Genomic DNA, 19,953 nt, shown 5'->3' on the forward strand with positions numbered 1-19,953 from the left:
GATGTGAAATTTTTTGTGTCCAACACGAGATCAAAGTTATTTACATCTCGTGCGCTTTTGAGTCCCTTACTACGCTCAAGATTCTAAATTAGATTCACGAGCGTAACGAGTTATTGTAGAATCTTTCGCTTGCACGGACCTCAGAATAAGCACTCGAAGAAATATCAAACTTTCCTCTCTCGCTGTACAAATAACTATTATTGTCGGAAAAGAATAAATTTAAAATATATTTTTTTAGGGTTCCGTAGTTAACTAGGAACCCTTATACTTTCGCCATGTCCGTCTGTCTGTCTGTCTGTCTGTCCGAGGCTTTGCTCCGTGGTCGTTAGTGCTGGAAAGCTGAAATTCGGCATGGATATATAAATCAATAAAGCCGACAAAGTCGTACAATAAAATCTAAAAATTTAATTTTTTTGAGGGTAGGGGACTACACGTAAATTGGGGGTGATTTTTATTTGCTTCAACCCTACAGTGTGGGGTATCGTTGGAAAGGTCTTTCAAAACTAATAGGGGTTTTCAACAAACATTTTTTGATAAAGTGAATATATTCGGAGATAATCGCTCCGAAAGAAAAAAAAATGTGTCCCCCCCCCTCTAACTTTTGAACCATAGGTCCAAAAAATATGAAAAAAATCGTGGAAGTAGAGCTTAAGAAAGACATTAAATGAAAACTATAGCGGACATGGTCAGTTTAGCTGTTTTTGAGTTATCGCAAAAAGTTTCCCCTTCATAGTAAAAAGACTTACTTTAATTAGGTACTGATTATGCAAATTTGCCTATTTATTTAACTCGCGTGAAAGGTACCGTTTCATCCCTTGGTTAACAATTTACTATACTTTAAGCTCCAGTTTAGCTTATTGTGACGGAAGAGTAACTACGGAACCCTACACTGAGCGTGGCCCGACATGCTCTTGGCCGGTTTTATTCTATATTAATTACATTTAAATAATTGAAACGAAACGCATAGGTACCTATACTGTTGTTTCCCAACGACTGCCGTAAGGGGAAACCAACTAGATGTTATTATATAAGTGGTTTACTGATAACTGCGTTTGTCCAAGAAAATGGTGAGCGTAATTCTATTGATTGTATGTGTTACAGGTAAATAAACAATTTCATTTCCATATAGTGCTTCGGGGAAAGCCTCATTAGGCTGATCCGTTATTATAAATTTATACCCTTGTTTGAATTCGACCAGGACTATAATAACTATTATTTTAACTAAAACATTCAATTACAATGAATAATACAATTGCACAATGGGTATGCGTTGCATAGCTAAAACTGTAGGTACTTGAGTGTAGGAAAGGACGGAGAGAACGTTCACTAAAAATGTTACTTACAGGGAAAAGTCTCAGTTAGTTTTTTTTTTCTAAGAGAAAAATAGGTATGTTTGGGTTGCTACATTAATAACTATCAATAGAAGGATTAACATACATCCTTTTCTCCTTTTTTCTTATACTTAAAAAAATAGTATAGTAGCCCAATAGTTGATTCACACCCACACAAGCAACAAGCTAGTCGTTAATTAATTAAGACCACAGTAACCCGCTGTAACCGACGCTTGCGGTGTTGTGTACTTGTGTAGTGCTGGTGTGTGCATGATATTTCCTTCATATAGTTGCTTAGGTATAGTCTGTTAAGCTATTTCTGACAGTAGATAAAAAGCGGCAAATTTAAAAAAATGTAAGCGTGACTTGTTATCGTCCCATAGAAAATTTAAGATTCGCGCCTTTTTCTACTGACAACCTTGTTGCACCTTTGGGTTTAGATATTTTCGAAAGTAAGAAGAAAATACGATCCTTAGCGCTCAAGCAGCGATGAAAACAAGTGATGATTATTTAAATTTTGTTTACGACAAACATGTCCGATGACACTCTGCGAAGATTTGTGCAATTTGATTCTCGTCTTAACGAGATAGAGTGCATCTATGGAGGTACGTGCGTAGACAAGAAATTCATTAGTACAAGAAGGACCCGAACCACGACATCATTACTCATGTGTTTATTTTAAAGGATATCTGGAACGAATTGTTTACGGAGCTAGAGAGCGAGACGAATTTACCAAGAATTCTCCTAATGTGCACTTTACCCGTCCTTACTTTACCTTCGGAATATCTTGAATTCAAGTCCAGCTGGATGTTAAGGTCAAAGAAGAAACGCTAATTTGTAAACCGCCCAAGTAGATCTAATACTAGTATGAAAGTACCTATACATACGGATGCGTATGTAGATGTGCACGCACACTCATAGCTAGTTTTGAAATTAGTTTCCTTAAAATGCTTCAAGAGGGCTGTCTTTTCCTATATACTTACTTTACTCTTTGTAGGTATTACTAATATTAATCTTAATACATATGTACAGCAAAGTCGGGTTTGTTACAGCACTGAATGGCAGTATCGATTTTCATAGTTTTGATTTGTCTCCGCCCCAAATAGCAGAATAACTATTAAAAACATTGGAGAAATGGGGGAAAAAATATAAAAGAGAATTTTTTTTCTATACTAAGCCGAGCCGGCCCGGTCCGACCCGAGCCGAGCCCAGCGAGATGAGTTGAGTTCATTCGTGACACGGCCTGATTCCTACTTTAAGATACGTCAAACATTTGGTAACATATCGTATCTTTAGCAAATGTTTGACTTACCTTCAGGCCATAAATCACAAAAGTACAGAGCTACGTAAGCTACCCAAAATACTAATTGGCAACTTGACACTTTTTAGGGTTCCGTAGCCAAATGGCATAAAACGGAACCCTTATAGTTTCGCCATGTCCGTCTGTCTGTCTGTCTGTCCGAGGCTTTGCTCCGTGGTCGTTAGTGCTAGAAAGCTGAAATTTAGCATGGATATATAAATCAATAAAGCCGACAAAGTCGTACAATAAAATCTAAAAATTTAATTTTTTTTAGGGTACCTCCCCTACACGTAAAGTGGGGGTGACATTTTTGTTTCGCTTCAACCCTAGAGTGTGGGGTATCGTTGGAAAGGTTTTTCAAAACTAATTGGGGTTTTCAAGAATCATTTTTTGATAAAGTGAATATATTCGGAGATAATCGCTCCGAAAGAAAAAAAAAATGTGTCCCCCCCCCCCCTCTAACTATTGAACCATAGGTCCAAAAAATATGAAAAAAATCGTGGAAGTAGAGCTTAAGAAAGACATTAAATGAAAACTATAGCGGACATGATCAGTTTAGCTGTTTTTGAGTTATCGCAAAAAGTTTTCCCTTCATAGTAAAAAGACTTATTTAAATTAGGTACTGATTATGCAAATTTGCCTATTTGTTTAACTCGGGTGAAAGGTACCGTTTCATCCCTTGGTTAACAATTTACTATACTTTAAGCTCCAGTTTATTGTGACGGAAGAGTAACTACGGAACCCTACACTGAGCGTGGCCCGACATGCTCTTGGCTGGTTTTTGGAAATAATGTCAATCGATCTTGATTTTCCTGGGGATCAAATGTCTGTATAGGACCCATGGCATTTAAGCAACACAAAGATCAGAAATGAGAGTTAAAGTCTGACGCTCGCACTCGACGATTGAAACGCCTCTAACAAAATGATAATGTGATGTGACGTCACATCACATAAGTATGTCCTAAATGTATGGAAGATCAAGAGAATGGCTATTTCGACCCTGAAATATTGCGTTTATTGTCATACAATTTATTTTTCAATAAAATGCAAGGAATCGAATGGTACCATTTTCTTTTTACTTTTTGATAGTAAAAAAAAAATTTTTTTTTCAGACTTCAGAGCCTTGAAATTTTTTATAATCTCAATGTGTCTTTTTAAATTCCACTTTTTTATAACAGATGGCTCATTTTCTATCCGTTTATCTAAATTCTGTTATAATATTCAACATGTGTCAAGTATCCAATTCTACGGAGACGCAGTCGCGGGCAGCAGTTAATAAATATGGAAGGTTGCATGCTAAAACGATTGATTATACAATTGGCCGCATATGTTTTGTTTACTTAAAGTTTAGATTGTATCAAACTGAGTCTTAAATTTTACTTCTTTTTCTTTTTAATGAATGCATGCTGGCCCAAAAGTACGTTGACAAAGAATTGTTAGATATGTTTTTCTTATTTATTTATTTTAAACTTTATTGCAAAAATATAAGTATAACGTACAATAGGCGGACTTTATGCCTTGAGGCATTCTCTACCAGTCTACCACTGGGCTAAACAGAAATTTGCTAAGGTGGGTGCAGTGTGAAAAGAAAATATTCCAAAATTAATTACTAAGTCTAATAATAATAGACCAGTATACAAAATAATAGGTAATATATATATATAATACTTTTATAAACTACACAAATTATCATTATAAATACATATATAAATTAATTACATAATATACTATACAATATACATAAATATACTTCTGCATGTGTGCGGGGCAGGGGGAGGGGGAAGGGGGGTCCCACTAGACAGTATCTAGCAGGTGCTTGTAGAGAATTCGTTTGAAATTCAGCTTGTTTGGGGCTTGTCTAATCGTTAGAGGAAGCGCATTCCAAAGACGGATTGCTTGAACAGCGAAAGAAGACGTTAGGAAACCAGTATGGTGAAGGAGAACAGGGTGTTTAAGAGAACGGGCAGAGCGCAGCTCGCAGCCTGGGCGGGAGTTATAAAGTTGAAGTTACATTTGAGATATTCTGGAGTGGAGGGCTCGAATAGGATAGAGAAGAGTGAGGAGAGTATTCGAAAGGAACGGCGCTGACGTATGGGAAGCCACTTGAGCTGGCGACGGTAGCTGGATATATGATCAAACTTTCGAATTCCAAAAATGAATCATATTCCATTGTTTATGAGTCAATCGAGTTTGTTGAGAGAATTTTGACACATGTTCGTTGTACACACATCAGCATAATCAATGAGCGGGAGGATGAGTGCTTGAACGAGCAATTTCTTTGTGCATACCGGAAGAAAACTCTTCCTCTTACTTACGCGTCTTTTACAAAAGTCACTAAAATTAATACTACTGTCATTTAACTAAAACAAAACGTTTTAGTTAAATGACAGTAGTCGAACGAAACGAACCCCAAGCGTGATTGATTGTGATCGAGTGATTGATTTTTAAAACCTAGTCTATGCCTGGTTTTGGGGGCTCCATACATGGCACAATTCATCTTTACAATCCGTCCTTACAGACCGATTGAAACGACGAATTAATAGTGTTTTGTTACTATGGTTAACCATTTACTTAATCGCAGACGATGTCGGAAATCGCAACAAAAACCTAAAAATAGCAAAAAAATCACTAATATTTTAACTATAAATCGACATTGTATGCCTCTTTGCGATCAACGATTTGATTTTTATTTCATTCTTGACGCAGGCGCCGCACTCGCTGCATCTGTCAATCGCGCATCGATCGTAACGACCAACTTTATTGCTCTTTGTATTAACTGGCACTTTCGAAGCGATCGATCGTCACGATTTTCGTCAGATTGATTGAAGTGATTAGTCGTACCATCTATGGGGCCCCTTACACTACAAACTCTTATCTACCCAATAAACAAATCGGAACTTTGATTTAGATATTCAAAATACCATGTTGTATGATGAAATTACGTTTCAACAAGTTCGAAATGTTAACATTCGGAAACTTCTTACAATAGCCAAGTGAAAAAATAAACCTTTAATAATAAGTTTTCTTCAAGCTAAACGTAATATAGTCCAGTTTCACCCCAACATACCCTAATGCAGAAAATGTTGTTGAAGTAGTTTGCATCGTGTCGAGCTCGGCGCAGGATTTTCCGCTCCCGGACAAAAAGTTCGACGACGTTCAAGCAGCGGTGTTTAGCCGAAAAGCGTATCCAGATCTCGGCGACATTCCTGTGCTAAACCGCAAGGTACGCTTTCTATCTTTAGCGACGTTGTGTTGACTGCAGTGACCTACCTACTGATTTTTAATCGTATAGATACATCCACTTTATAAGTCTGTTACATTTTTTTATCTGTCATAGAAACACGAATACAAATAGTGACACCTCTTTAATTACTTAAACTCTGCTAAGTAGGTAGTTTTGATGCTACGGTGGAACATACAATGCAAACATTACATTCTTACATGTGTAAATGACTACAAACACACATAAATAGAAAACAATAATCCTTCCCTTTGTATTTGGCGTATACCTATTACAGTAATAATAATAGCCAACTGAGAGCGAGTAGTGATTGACATTTCATTGATTAGGTCGAATTTGCTTATATAAATGATCCAATAGGGATTCGCGTGTAGACTGTCGACTCAAATTATTACTACCTTAGAATAGTTATAATTCCCTTTTACAAGATTAATGACTTTACCATGTGTTAGGTTTTCCGTGGGACCCGTGTGCAGGTCGAGGAGCACCCATACGTGGTGAGCATTCGTCGGTTGCACGCGCACTACCTCGTCGGGGCCATCTTGAGCGTGCATACTATCATCACCGTGGCTCACCCTTTGTACAAGTTAGTTTGGCATTGGTCACAGTAGGATAAAGACATAGTATTGAGTTAGTGCTAATCCTCATACATATTGTACCTATATTTGGTATAGTATCATGCAAGGAATGTGATGTATGTTCATAATAGGCTTGTGTGATCATTACACACATATAACAATAAATGATCTATTTTTATTCGATATAACAACATATGGTATCTTTTGAAAGATATATCACTAAGGTAATATAATCAACAATATGTAAATCAACAAGAGGAATAATTTTATGGGGTATAATTAATTAAGGGTAGATATAAAATAAATGTAATATAACTATTATCCAATATATATAGTATTTTATACAATCGTGATATAATGGAGAGCTTTTCAGTCGAGTACCGTGTTACTCAGCAAGCTTCGTGGCCTTATTGGGTACGAGATGAAAAGCTTGATTATATCACTATTGTACGCAATACTTTTTCTACGAGTTAACAATAGTTATTTGTGTCCCAAGGGAGGAAAAATAGGAAATTGCGTGCCGCGTGTAAAATTATCACCTGAGCCGAAGGCGAGGGTGGAAAACACGCGGGATGTAATGTCTTACGTTTCCTCCCGTGGTGCGCATACTATTTTTCTGCGCGACGGAGGCGGAAAGCGGCAACTTCGTTTAGCGCAGCGGGAGCAAAGTTGACGCTTTCCGCCCGGATTGCAGAAAAAAATAATACTTTAAAGTAATAAAATCATACAAGTAATTAAACCAAAACGTAAACAGCTATTTAAGATACGCGAGCAGCCGCGATACCTTCATACTCAGGGGCCGGCGGCGGGTTGGTCAACGACACCTCGTAACTCATAAGGTCCTGGTACTTGCTCCTCACTAAATTTAATTTTTAGACAGATTTTGTCTTGATTTTGGCTAGCAATGGTAAGCGGTTTTCGTAGTCTATGTATGGATTCAACTAACAAGGGCGATCTTGTTATTATTGTTTCGAGCAGGGACGAGGAGTATGTAGAGAAACACCTTATGTTGATAGTATAAGAATGTATATTCTCTAAAAACCTGCCTATATATATATACTATATAAATAAATAATAAATAAATATTATAGGACATTATTACACAAATTGACTAAGTCCCACAGTAAGCTCAATAAGGCTTGTGTTGAGGGTACTTAGACAACGATATATATAATATATAAATATTTATAAATACTTAAATACATAGAAAACACCCATGACTCAGGAACAAATATCCATGCTCATCACACGAATAAATGCCCTTACCAGGATTTGAACCCGGCACCATCAGCTTCGTAGGCAGGGTCACTACCCACTAGGCCAAACAGGTCGTCAAACAATAACAATAACACATATATATACGTTAGGTTGCGCTGACACAAACAATATGCGTTTATGTCGCAGTAAACCAGTGTTACTGTTAAACACTGAAAGTGGTTAATTGCCACATTACAGGATGTTGCTATGTATATTAAGGGTGTCACTTTGCGGGGTTTCTATTTTCCGCTCTGAGGGACAAAATGTAACTAACCTAACCTAAAGTAGCGGTTGTAATGGCTCTTCTTTGTTATGCGAGCCCCCCGAGCCGCCTTCCTCTTTAGACATGGGGATACTTCTGTCAGTTTTTTTAACCCATACTATGTATACGTGAGATTGAAGACCTAGTGGCTGAACCTAACATCATGGGAGAAAGTAAAGCCCACAGACTCCGTTGGTTAGGCCACCTTGAGAGAATGGACGAAGATCGGAACGTAAAAAGAGCGTACCTGGGTCGCCTAGCATCTGCGCGAGCTTCGAGTCGACAATTGGCGAGAGGTCGCACAGGACCGAGAAAAGTGGCGCTGTCTTGTGTCGGAGGCCAAGTCTCATTTTGGGTCGCTGAGCCAACGGAGTAGTAGTAGTAGTAGTATGTATACGTGATACAACGCTCCAATATCAAACAATATGTCTATAATTCATGAATCATATTATAAAATATAATAACGCGTTTGTTTGTGCGTTATACTACCTTAGAATTAGGTTGAAAGATATTATATCAAATACCTGTTATATTGTATGAGAGATATATTTAATAAGAATATGTCATTCGTATGTATATGTCTTATAAATTATGTATATCCCTTGATTGTTATATAGACCAATAATATATCATAAGTTTTTATATACAGTAAACTGCACCCATTTGCCTCGCCTATATTTCAAAAGCGAAATAAGTTTAAAACTTAATTAATTTTTACCAATGCTATGATTTTTTCAAATTATCTAATAATTACCATTTGGTAGGTAGACGGTTGGGGGACACCAGATTGAACAAATATATTTTATTAGTACCTGGGCGACCGAGCTTTGCTCGGTTATAACTATTTATTGTAATATGGTGGTGTATAGGTGATAATCTTAACTATATTTTTTTACTAAATTAATCTTGTCTAAAACAATAAAAATTAAAAAATTATATATAAACTTGAACAAAAAAAAAAAAGTTAGTCACCGGGCGAGATTCGAACCCGTAACACTCGTTTAGCAGTCCGCGTCTTAACCCGCTGGACCAGACGGACAGTAGCCAGCAATACGAAATTAACGACCATATTCTGCGTCGAAAAAAAAACGCATGAAAACTCGAAAACACGCGTTTTCCCAAACATAAGACTAATCTAGATAGATTGTATACCCCCAAAAACCCCAATATACCAAATTTCAGCGAAATCGTTAGAGCCGTTTCCGAGATCACAGAAATATATATATATATATATATATATATATATATATATATATATATATATATATATATATATATATATATATATATATATATATATACAAGAATTGCTCGTTTAAAGGTATAAGATTATTTCATTGCATATTTGAGAAAATTCTTTATAGGGCTTTATCTCCTAAACCGTGCGTCGTAGCGCAAAAATAATCAAATTTTTGTTCCCCTTCAATACCCAACGCACTGAATAACCTATCACATTAGGACATGAAACAATCACCATCATCATCCTATTTTTATTATTATCATTGCATGTTTGAGAAAAGCACTATACATACCTCGTCGGGAAATATGGGGTTGCCCGCCTCAGACCTATCCGTCTATATGTCTTCGGCTGGCAACCCCTTTCGTCCCGGCCTCTGTAGTAATGTACTATCTTACGCCGATCCCTGAATATTTTACTCTCAGCAGCAGCGGCACGTCGTCCGCCCGTGGCACAAAAACATTCGAGTACAGCCGATCACTTTACTTTTTTAGTTACATTACGGGCAAGCTATGTACGAGGCTGCTGGCGGTCCACATAAGTTCCAGGGCTGCAGGCCACTATAATTTTCATTCGTTTTGTGTAACTTTACCAGCAGGCTATGTCGGCTGTCGGCGGGTAAAACTATAAAATTTATCGGCATGCCACGTGATCAAATCAAAATACCGTAACTATTTTTTTTCTTGCTACTACGACTCCTCTTGTTCCTTCTCATTCAATGCGAAATAGTTAATTGTTGCTATTTATGAAATTTTATAAAGTCTACGTCCACCACGTACCTTCGTACGTGTTCGTATTACAAAGCTACGTCAAATATACTCGTAGAGCTGATAAGGATTGTATGCATTTTTACCGCCAAGTTTGTGCAAAATTAGCGTGGCCAGAGTCTAGCCTGCTACACTTGATCTTTGTAGACCTACTTGGCCTGCTGGCAGTTACTTAAGAGGAAAAATTAGTGGTAATGTTTCCATACAAACGTTCTCGACGTTTTCCTCTCGATTTTGGCCCTAGATGAATACTTTTTTATATGAATTCAATATTACCATTACCTGTGTACGTTTTGCTTTTTTGATATTTTGTTTTTTGTAAGTACTAGGTTACTTCAAACAGCGCTAAAATCAGCCAAAAAGCGCTACGGCCTAGCATACAAAATCTGCAACAATAAATACAGAAATGAAAACGGTCAGACAGATAATAAAAAAAAACTATAATCCCCTGCCTACTCCCGCCAGCGCCAAAATTTACCCTAGTATCCAAAATTTCACTTACCCCCCCTCGTTGCACAATGTACTATACTGAACACAGTTTAATAGTAAGTTTTTTAACAAATGGATGAAGTTATTTTTCCACATAAAATAATTCAGCTATCAATGTATCACTACTTATTTGTTTTAACTTAAAACATCGCATTAATGTCGCAACGTCACAACTGTCATAAGTGATCACGATGTACGAAATACGTTGCCGTGCTGCTCGAAAAAATTCAAAAATGAATTATGCTGTTATAGAGGGTATACAAGACAAGTGATATCGTTGTGTTTGTTAGATTTTACTGAGTACGAAATAAAGACTTGTCACTTCCTAAGAGTGTGGGGGGGATAACTGTGACGTCACAAAGATGGCGGTCCCGGGTTTCAAATTTTTAATAATTAGTTGGCAAGTTATTATCCGATTTTTAAAAATGAGGTGTCCTATGAAAGCTAATAAAACATGCAATGTAACTAAAACTGTAATTTAATTATTTATTTATTTTACAAAAAACCGAAAACTTTACATATGTGATTTTTTTCTCACCCAAAAAAACACAATGAAGACGGTCACTTAGATAAAAAATATGTCATATGAATCATTTAGATACATAAATAAGCTATACGTTACTTCTTGAATTTTGTGAATCAGATACTAAATAAGTAAACTACGATGATATTACCGCGGGCGCGGCGCATCGCACGGCGCGCTCTCGTTCCCTTGCAGGCGCGACTGAGAACGCTGTATTTAGTGTAGATCAAAAACTGCTTAACACTTTTAGACAAATGGTATACCATGAGAAAGATGATTGCATTCGCAATAAAATATTCATGTTATTTGGTGCTTGTCACTTAGTAAATAAATATAATTTATAAACAATAATAACACAAAAACCACTCACTTCATTTCATTTACATTTCATCTTAAAAAGTTGACATAGCCTCACTATATTAGGTATTAAGATTTTCATAATGATAGCTTGGGATTTGATACGTATATATCAGATTAAAAATGACTTTCATACAAAATTGTGATAGTGCTCCCCGAGATGGTAAACATCTTTTAAAGATTTTCTTGATTCACAGCCACAGCGAGAATTTCCGCAACCAGTCTTACAGTTACATGAAATAAGCCCCAAATTTCTTAACTTTAATGGTTGGATCTTATGGGCTGCAAGCACTTTTCCGACATCCTCCACCCACTATCAAGAGGCAGATGTCCTGAGGTACTCCTGTTTGGTTTTATCTGCAGTATACCCGCACCGCTACCGCGCCATATCGCTCATATTACAGTTTTTGTAACGAAAAAAAAATACAATTTTAGTTACATTGCATGTTTTATTCTATATATTATCAGCTTTCATAGGACACCTCATTTTTAAAAATTAGATAATAACTTGTCGACTAATTATTTAAAATTTGACTATTTTTGATTTGACTATATCGAACACAACTATGCCACTTGTCGGTAGAAAACTATCCAGTCACATCAACTTTGTAAATAGACGGCTTTTTCCAGATCAGCCGCCCCTCTATAACTACGGCAGTTAAGTTTGTGGTTGTATCAAATATACACGCAGTATATTATGATTTCCGCTTGACTTTTAGCGAGCCCTGCATGATTTGATCATTACATTTTTAGCCCAGGATTAATCTTGTTTGTGACATCAATGTACCAGTGTCCCGCTGACGGAGCTGGGCGTGGTGACGGGCGAGACGTACTGCGACCGCGGCGCCAACTACCTGACCGTGCTGCTGGCGGTCACGCACCAGGACTTCGACCCCTACACTCTGAAGGCGGATCTTGCGTTGCTGAGGCTTTATGAGGCCATATTTCGAATGTATGTTTGAGATCAATATTTAAATAAAAACCGGCCAAGAGCATGTCGGGCCACGCTCAGTGTAGGCTTCCGTAGTTACTCTTCCGTCACAATAAGCTAAACTGGGGCTTAAAGTATAGTAAATTGTTAACCAAGGGATGAAACGGTACCTTTCACCCGAGTTAAACAAATAGGCAAATTTGCATAATCAGTACCTAATTAAAGTACTTAAGTCTTTTTACTATGAAGGGAAAACTTTTTGCGATAACTCAAAAACAGCTAAACTGATCACGTCCGCTATAGTTTTCATTTAATGTATTTCTTAAGCTCTACTTCCACGATTTTTTTCATATTTTTTGGACCTATGGTTCAAAAGTTAGAGGGGGGGGACACATTTTTTTTTCTTTCGGAGCGATTATCTCCGAATATATTCACTTTATCAAAAAATGTTTGTTGAAGACCCCTATTAGTTTTGAAAGACCTTTCCAACGATACCCCACACTGTAGGGTTGAAGCAAAAAAAAAAATCCCCCAATTTACGTGTAGGGGAGGTACCCTAAAAAAAATTAAATTTTTAGATTTTATTGTACGACTTTCTCGGCTTTATTGATTTATATATCCATGCCAAATTTCAGCGTTCTAGCACTAACGACCACGGAGCAAAGCCTCGGACAGACAGACAGACAGACGGACATAGCGAAACTATAAGGGTTCCTAGTTGACTACGGAACCCTAAAAAGGATTGGTTTAGAACCTATCAGCAAAATTATTATGAGTTTACATTAGAAAACCCAGTTGTGCACAAACATGACTTGTTGTGGTGTGAATGAAAGTTTGTTTAGTACCTAATTAGGTATTTTAAATAATATTTAGGCAATTAATATGCCTGGGACTGTTGTTGTTTTCCAACAGCAGAGAATTGTCCCAATGGCGGGAAAACTGTGCTACGAGGCTACAGCATAGCAGCCGTAGCACGTGTACACCTCGTGTTACCGAAGTATTAACATAATATGTAGTAACGGTAATCATATAAGTATAACTACTTTTTTTAGAGCCCGGTAACGATTTTAGACCAAAAATGTAAAATTGATAGATTTAGTTGTTGAAATTGTACACATTTTGTTACGTAATATCTAAATAACTAGTATTGCGGCCCGATTTGAAGAATGATTAAGACACGTTAAGGATCTTTAAAAGATCGATAGCTAAACGACATGTCAAAATTGACGATTATTTCGATTCCGCTGTGATCCCAATAAGATCTATCTACGATATTTCTAACGTCAAAGTCACATTGATTGCCCGAATCGAGCTGCTTCTGTCAATTATACGACATATAAACGATATCTAAATGAGAACTTATCTAAATCAGAACTTATCGCTATCGTATTTCATTCTTCGAATCGGGCCGTTGGTTTCAATTAGCATATCTTCTCATCTTGCCTTTTAATAATGAGGTCGCAAGCGTGCGTCCCCGCTAATATGTGACGAAAAGGAATAGTTTTTAAAAAATCATTAAAAACATATGATGGAATATTATACAAAACGTATCAAAATTACGTTGAAATTAAGTCGATTTTCAGAGAAATTGTCACTTGTTTTGAAGTAATTTCTGGAGAAAATGGACTTCGTCTAACTTTCCTTTACACTACTTCAATTTTATAATAACAAAAATGTAGTTTATTGTAGTTGAAGTACAGGATATGTGTAATACAAAATTATCATTTTTAGCAGTCCAAACTTAACGAAATTTACAAATAAGAGCTTTAAAATCAGTGCTTTACACGCGTATACCTAAAAGTCCATCAGAAAAAAAATCATTACTAATTAAGTCTGTGTTCATAAAATTTATTTATTAAAATGAAAGATAACAAGACGTGCTAATAGAAACCAGTACTTGTTATTTTTAATTGTTAACTAAAGGTGTACAATTTCATCGACTAAATATATCAATTTGACATTTTTGCGACTAAAATCGATAACGGCCTCTTAATATTGAGATAGTGATAATAAAAGCTACGTTTAAAACACCCTACCTATATAAATTCGTTGTTATACAAATGCGTGATGATTATTTAGTTCGTCTTTAAAAAAAATGGCTTCCAACAAATGTATGATGATTTCGCCCATGTCAGAAATGTGCTCGTAGAGCATGACGTTGTTCGGTATATAGTTGTTTTTTTGGTAGCCATAGCCCTTTATCAATATTGCAGTTCATTGAAAATAAGGGATGGAAAAAATAATTCGCCTTTAGTAGTTAGTAGGTACATAATCTCGCCTTAATTAGTATTTCATCATTATTCCACTATAACTCATGGGCGTATGGGCGTATTAAACGCCCATGAGTTATAGTAAAAATAAGCATTTAGGATAAGCACTAAGTTTTCGTATAGTTGTCGTGAAGCTGGGGACGGGTGAGAAGTTAAGGTATTTTAGATATGTTATTCTTTTACTTTAATTTGTATTAGGTATTGGAGGGTAGGTGGCCTTGGACGACCTGCCCAATAGAAAAAAAATCTTATACTTTTCTCTAATCAGAACCCGATACCGAATATGCCCTTAAATGGATCCCCACTATTTTTCTTACACCCTGTATATGCTTGTAGGATGTAATGGAAGAGACTAGGGTGAGAAATTTCGTATTGTGTACTTGTCCGATGCTTGTGTCGTCGATTCAAATGTCTAGAGGCTCAAGAGGCTTGCCTACCAGAGTAATATGTATGAGTTGTGTTTTTGATAATTTATAAGCAAGCCGTTATTGGTGAACCTATTCTGAATCTGTCTTATATCAGCACTGATAAGTTCTTCTAGACTTTGAACAAACCGGGCTCCTTATTACGTCACGTGCGTCGACAGCAAATTTATACATGTCGCCATGAACGATTGACGGTAGGTAGGTCATTGACCTGTATCTGGAAGCATACATTACTTAGCCAAGGGCGATCCCCGAAGAACGCCTATGTCAATGCCGCTTAAATCGTAGTGTACCTGATCGTTCAAGGCCACCATTTGTTGTCGGTAGTTTAGAAACTCCATAGTTGATAGGCTGGCCCGCGGATACCGAAGTGATGGATTTTTTTTTGCCAATACGAGTACATACACGTATATATTACGTCTATACCTATATACCATTATTAACCACTTAGTTCGACCAGCATGTTCGTTAAGCCGGATGAAGAAGTTTTTACGCACCAGTTTAAGTTAGAACTTATAGATTCATGATGATTGATATTGATTTAACTTTCCACGGTGTTGAATTTACAGGACCAATCAAAAGCCAATTGCCCTTTTTAAGGAATTTGAAGACAGGGAACCGAAAGTCAAGGGCATAGCGCATCTACGAAAACAAGGTGCGCAGAAAGCTTTCGTTACTGGCTGGGGCCGCTGTGACTGGATGGTAAGTCATGTACTTATATGTGGTGGCTCAGTGTGTGTCCCGTGTCGTAAAATTGTTAGACTGATTGACAATATGCTGATGAACAGGGAATTTGTAGTCCATCTAGGAGATAAACAGAGTCGCCTTAGAACCTTAAACAATGGCTTACCACAGGGATCCACACTGGCGCCATTGCTCTTTAATCTATATACTTATGACCTTCCCAAAACAGTCTCTAGGAAATTTGTGTATGCCGATGATATCACCATTGCGCACCAACACAAGACATTCGAGGTATCTGAAGAACACCTCAACAAAGATTTAGGTTCTCTAACTGAATACTTTAAGAAATGGCGTCTTATTCCTAATGCCAGCAAAACGGAAGTTTCGACGTTCCACCTCAACAACAAACAAGCTGCTTTTATCCCAACGGTAGGATTTGATGGTGAAATATTAACTTTCAACCCGCACCCTAAATATCTTGGTGTAACCCTGGACCGCTCACTTACTTTCGGTCCCCACCTTCAAAGGCTGAGCAAAAAACTTGGGACTCGGAACAACATACTCCACAAATTAACTGGCACGACTTGGGGTGCAAAAGCGGACGTATCGTACAACTGGGCTGAGCTTAGTCTATTCTGCTGGCGAATACTGCGCACCAGTCTGGCTCAATAGTGCTCACACAGAGAAAGTTGATGTGCAACTGCGTAATACTATGAGATGTATATCAGGTACGGTCAAATCCACACCCATACAATGGCTCCCAGCCCTAAGCCACATCCCTCCACCTCATCTTAGACGACAGCTGGCACTGGTAAAAGAAGCGAACAAAATTCACAGCGACCCGAATCTGCCGATCCGCCAGGAATTCCTTAATCCTCCACAGCATCGTCTGAAGTCTCGACACCCGCCCTATCAAACCGCTCAAAACCTGACGCAAGGCGGATTCAATATACAAGACGCTTGGAAAGATGAAATCCAACCTGCCAAATCCCAGCCTAAATACCTACGACCCTACCAAAAAGCCGTATGGCTTTTCAGCATCTAGGAAGGAATGGTGCCAATTAAACAGACTCCGCACCGAACATGGACGCTGTGCGGACTACTTGTTTAAGTGTGGTTGGCGAGACTCACCAGCGTGCGACTGCGGGGCCCCAGTGCAGACTATACACCACATTACACATAATTGCCCGATACGGAAATTTGTTGGAGAGGCCCTAGATCTTCACTCACCTAATACAAACGCTGCCCAATGGGTGAAGAACTTAGATATTGTATTATAATTTATAATTAAGCGACTCTGTAAATGCCATACGAATAAATAAAGTGTTTGACTTGCCTACGACTGACTAGCTACGGCGAACTGGCTAAGTGCATCGCATCTCGGGCGATAACTATGTGTTATGAACCCTCGTGGACGTCAGCTGCCGCTCTGTTGGTGGATTGAGGAACGTCAGCCACCCAAACACGAACAAAATATTAGTCACAGTTTCCCAAGTAAAACTATGTTTAGATGTTGTGAATTTAAATATCAGGTTATTGTCTCGCGGCGGTATAAGTCTGTTAGGTCGTCGCATAAACAAAAAAGCCTTACCTCTATTCGAAATATATTTCTAGTTATGAAACTTTGCTAAGTTCATAAGGTAGGCGTTACACCTAATTCGTGAAAGTTAAGCAAAATTTTTTTTTTCGTGTTTAGGTTGTTACAGTTTCTCAACCCATCCACGGAGCTGCATCTGACGTCCATGAGAGTTCATTACATATCAACCTTTACCACTAGACGAGTTTTCCCGAGGTTACGAGGTCATGGCTTGTTTGTTCCTGGCCCGCGGTCTAATGGTAGTCAAATCGAGTGATCGCAGGCTTTATATCATTAATGTGAAGACTAAATCTGCATCATATTTGAAAGTCGCGAAGAATAAACAAAATCTTTATGCAATTTTCGACAATAATTAAATAAAAAAGGAATAAAATATGCACCCGATTATTATCGATTACGTCTATTAACCACACCATGAATATTTCTAGGGCAATGAATTGTGTTTGCCGCGGTCGTCCGTCTACTTTCCGGACGAGAAGCAAGATCCCATGTTGCGGACTATATCGTTCAATCACTCTTATCTTAATGAAAGCCCATATTGTTTGGGGTATGAAAAAGTAAGTGTACCATTATTTTGCTATCAAATGTATGAAACTGCTACAAATTAGACATAAATGGCAGGGAAAGATACTTACTGATTTTCTTATATGATTGTGAATATGTCAATGTCGCGGTATTTTATTATTTCTTGAATATTGAACCTAAGAAGGCACGCAATATTTATATGTTCAGAATTATTTCACCCAAGGGTTCATAAATTTTCTACTAAAACGCAAGTAGCAAATGAATGAACTTGCACTTAACACTAACCAATGTGAAAACAGGCCCCATAATTTTCTTATAGCACGTAGTGTCACGGGGCAGTTAGAATAATTGTGATCGATTGCAGCATATGATCAAGTTGGAGAGTGGGCAAGGTACGCTGTGTCTCGGGGCTGCGCGCGAGGTGGAGCCGCTGGCGCCGTGCCTGGCGGCGCCGGGCGCGCCGCTCACGGTGCTGGCCGCGCTCGTCGGGCTGCAGTCCTGGGGCTTCGGCTGCGGCTACACGCACGACCTTCCCCTCGTCTATACTGATTTGCGATACCACGCCGAGTCAGTCTACTAAGTACTATATAGACATAAGTACATGGTCACCTTCAAGCTTAATATAATTTCTAAGTTCTACTGCCATGGTAATTGGCGCTACCAAGTACATACCTAATAAAAAATGCACTACTGATGCATACAAATTTTCAATATGAACATAAGATGCTCACCACGGAATAGGTGCCATTGCTTCAAATGATGCAGTACAATGTAAGATCCTCGAAAAAGTACACTTACCAGTAAGATAAAGAAGAAAATAGGCTTATAAGATTATTATTGGCTCTCTCTGTGAATAGTACTGCTATTAAGTTTTAATTTAGTTTTTTGCACCTCCTAATTAGTTAAATTAAAAGTTTCATTTCTCTACTACCTAAAGGTTGTCTGGAAGAGATCGCTCTATAGCGATAAGGCCGCCTGTTGTTTACCTCTATCTTCATGTATTATATGTGTTTCCATGTACTTTTGTTCTGAGGTTGTGCAATAAAGAGGATTTGTATTGTATTGTTTTGTAGTAGTACCATTGCCCCGGCGAACATATTCGACCTGACCTAATTATTACGTTTTTATTTTCAGTTGGTTACAATGGAATTTAGATATATTAGAGCGTCTTAAAACGGATCAAGTGTCAGACCTGTATATTGCTACAAAAGCTTATTTTACGCAAGAGTGGTTGCAGCAGACGAGCGTCCGGCAGTCGGCGCAGCTACACTACCGGGAGGCGCTGCAAGCTGCAGATATCGACAGTCAGCTAGTTGAGTTGACAGGAAACATCACTGACTTTAGAGATTATGCTTATGAAGGGGTTCTTAGAGAGCAAAAAGCGGAGTTATATCGATCTATCAAAGCGGAATCGGATGAAAAACGACGGTTGAAGGATATATCTGAAGATATTTATTCAGAAGTAGAACCATTAAGATCATTTCTTAATAGAAAGTTTTACGGTTTCATCAAAAACTCAAATACTACTTCAGTCAACGGAACGAAAAAAGGATAAAAGTTAAGTAAAAGACAAATCACTTTTGACTGTTTTATCAGGTTTTTACGATTGACACAGACATAAATTGGTATTTATTTCAATATTACTGACATAAAATTTGTCCAGACAAAAACTTGCTCAGAAAAAGTGGTACCTACTACACTTAGTCACATAATCAATTTATCAGCTATATTTAAATACGTACGCTCAGAAATGCAAGATATTAACATTGTAAATACATTGATATCGATTCCATTGATATCGCACTTAAAACATTTCATTATGTTTTATTAAATGAATTAAAACGTTTTGATTTTTGTTCAAAATAGATTATAGGTAAAAAAGTTAAGCAAAGACACTCTTCAAACCCAATGTACGGTTTACAGACGCATGGTATATAGTAGGTACCTAATCTACATATGTTAAGTAATTTAATACATATGTTTTGTAAACGTTCCACACACTCGTGCTTAAGTTTTTTACCTGCACCTACATAAAAAGCCTAGCTATAATTTTATTGATATCTACCTTCTGACAGCTTGAGATGCAGTCTTTGACTCTTGATACATACTTCTATAATAAAGTAAATTTAACCAATTTTTAGTACCTAGGTACCCTAATTTACTTATTTATTATAAAGAA

General features: G+C 37.5%; 1 protein-coding gene across 1 annotated transcript; it reads left to right on the forward strand.

The window, feature by feature from the left end:
* Positions 1–449: 449 nt before the first annotated feature.
* On the forward strand, positions 450–19,620 carry LOC133517045 (trypsin epsilon-like). The gene is made up of 8 exons (XM_061850182.1): positions 450–1,101; positions 5,727–5,854; positions 6,325–6,458; positions 12,133–12,294; positions 15,538–15,670; positions 17,678–17,806; positions 18,139–18,341; positions 18,909–19,620. Exons 1-8 carry the CDS (start codon positions 1,065–1,067, stop codon positions 19,327–19,329), a joined length of 1,347 nt encoding a protein of 448 aa, XP_061706166.1. The 5' UTR covers positions 450–1,064; the 3' UTR covers positions 19,330–19,620.
* Positions 19,621–19,953: the final 333 nt, after the last annotated feature.

Source organism: Cydia pomonella, chromosome 1 (assembly GCF_033807575.1).
Source record: "Cydia pomonella isolate Wapato2018A chromosome 1, ilCydPomo1, whole genome shotgun sequence".
Lineage (NCBI taxonomy): Eukaryota > Metazoa > Arthropoda > Insecta > Lepidoptera > Tortricidae > Cydia > Cydia pomonella.

Coding starts and splice junctions, on each gene's coding strand:
- LOC133517045 (XM_061850182.1), top strand. CDS start 1,065: ATGGTGAGCGTAATTCTATTGATTGTATGTGTTACAG. Junction 6,459..12,132: donor GTGGCTCACCCTTTGTACAA/GTTAGTTTGGCA, acceptor TCAATGTACCAG/TGTCCCGCTGACGGAGCTGG. Junction 18,342..18,908: donor GATTTGCGATACCACGCCGA/GTCAGTCTACTA, acceptor TTTTATTTTCAG/TTGGTTACAATGGAATTTAG.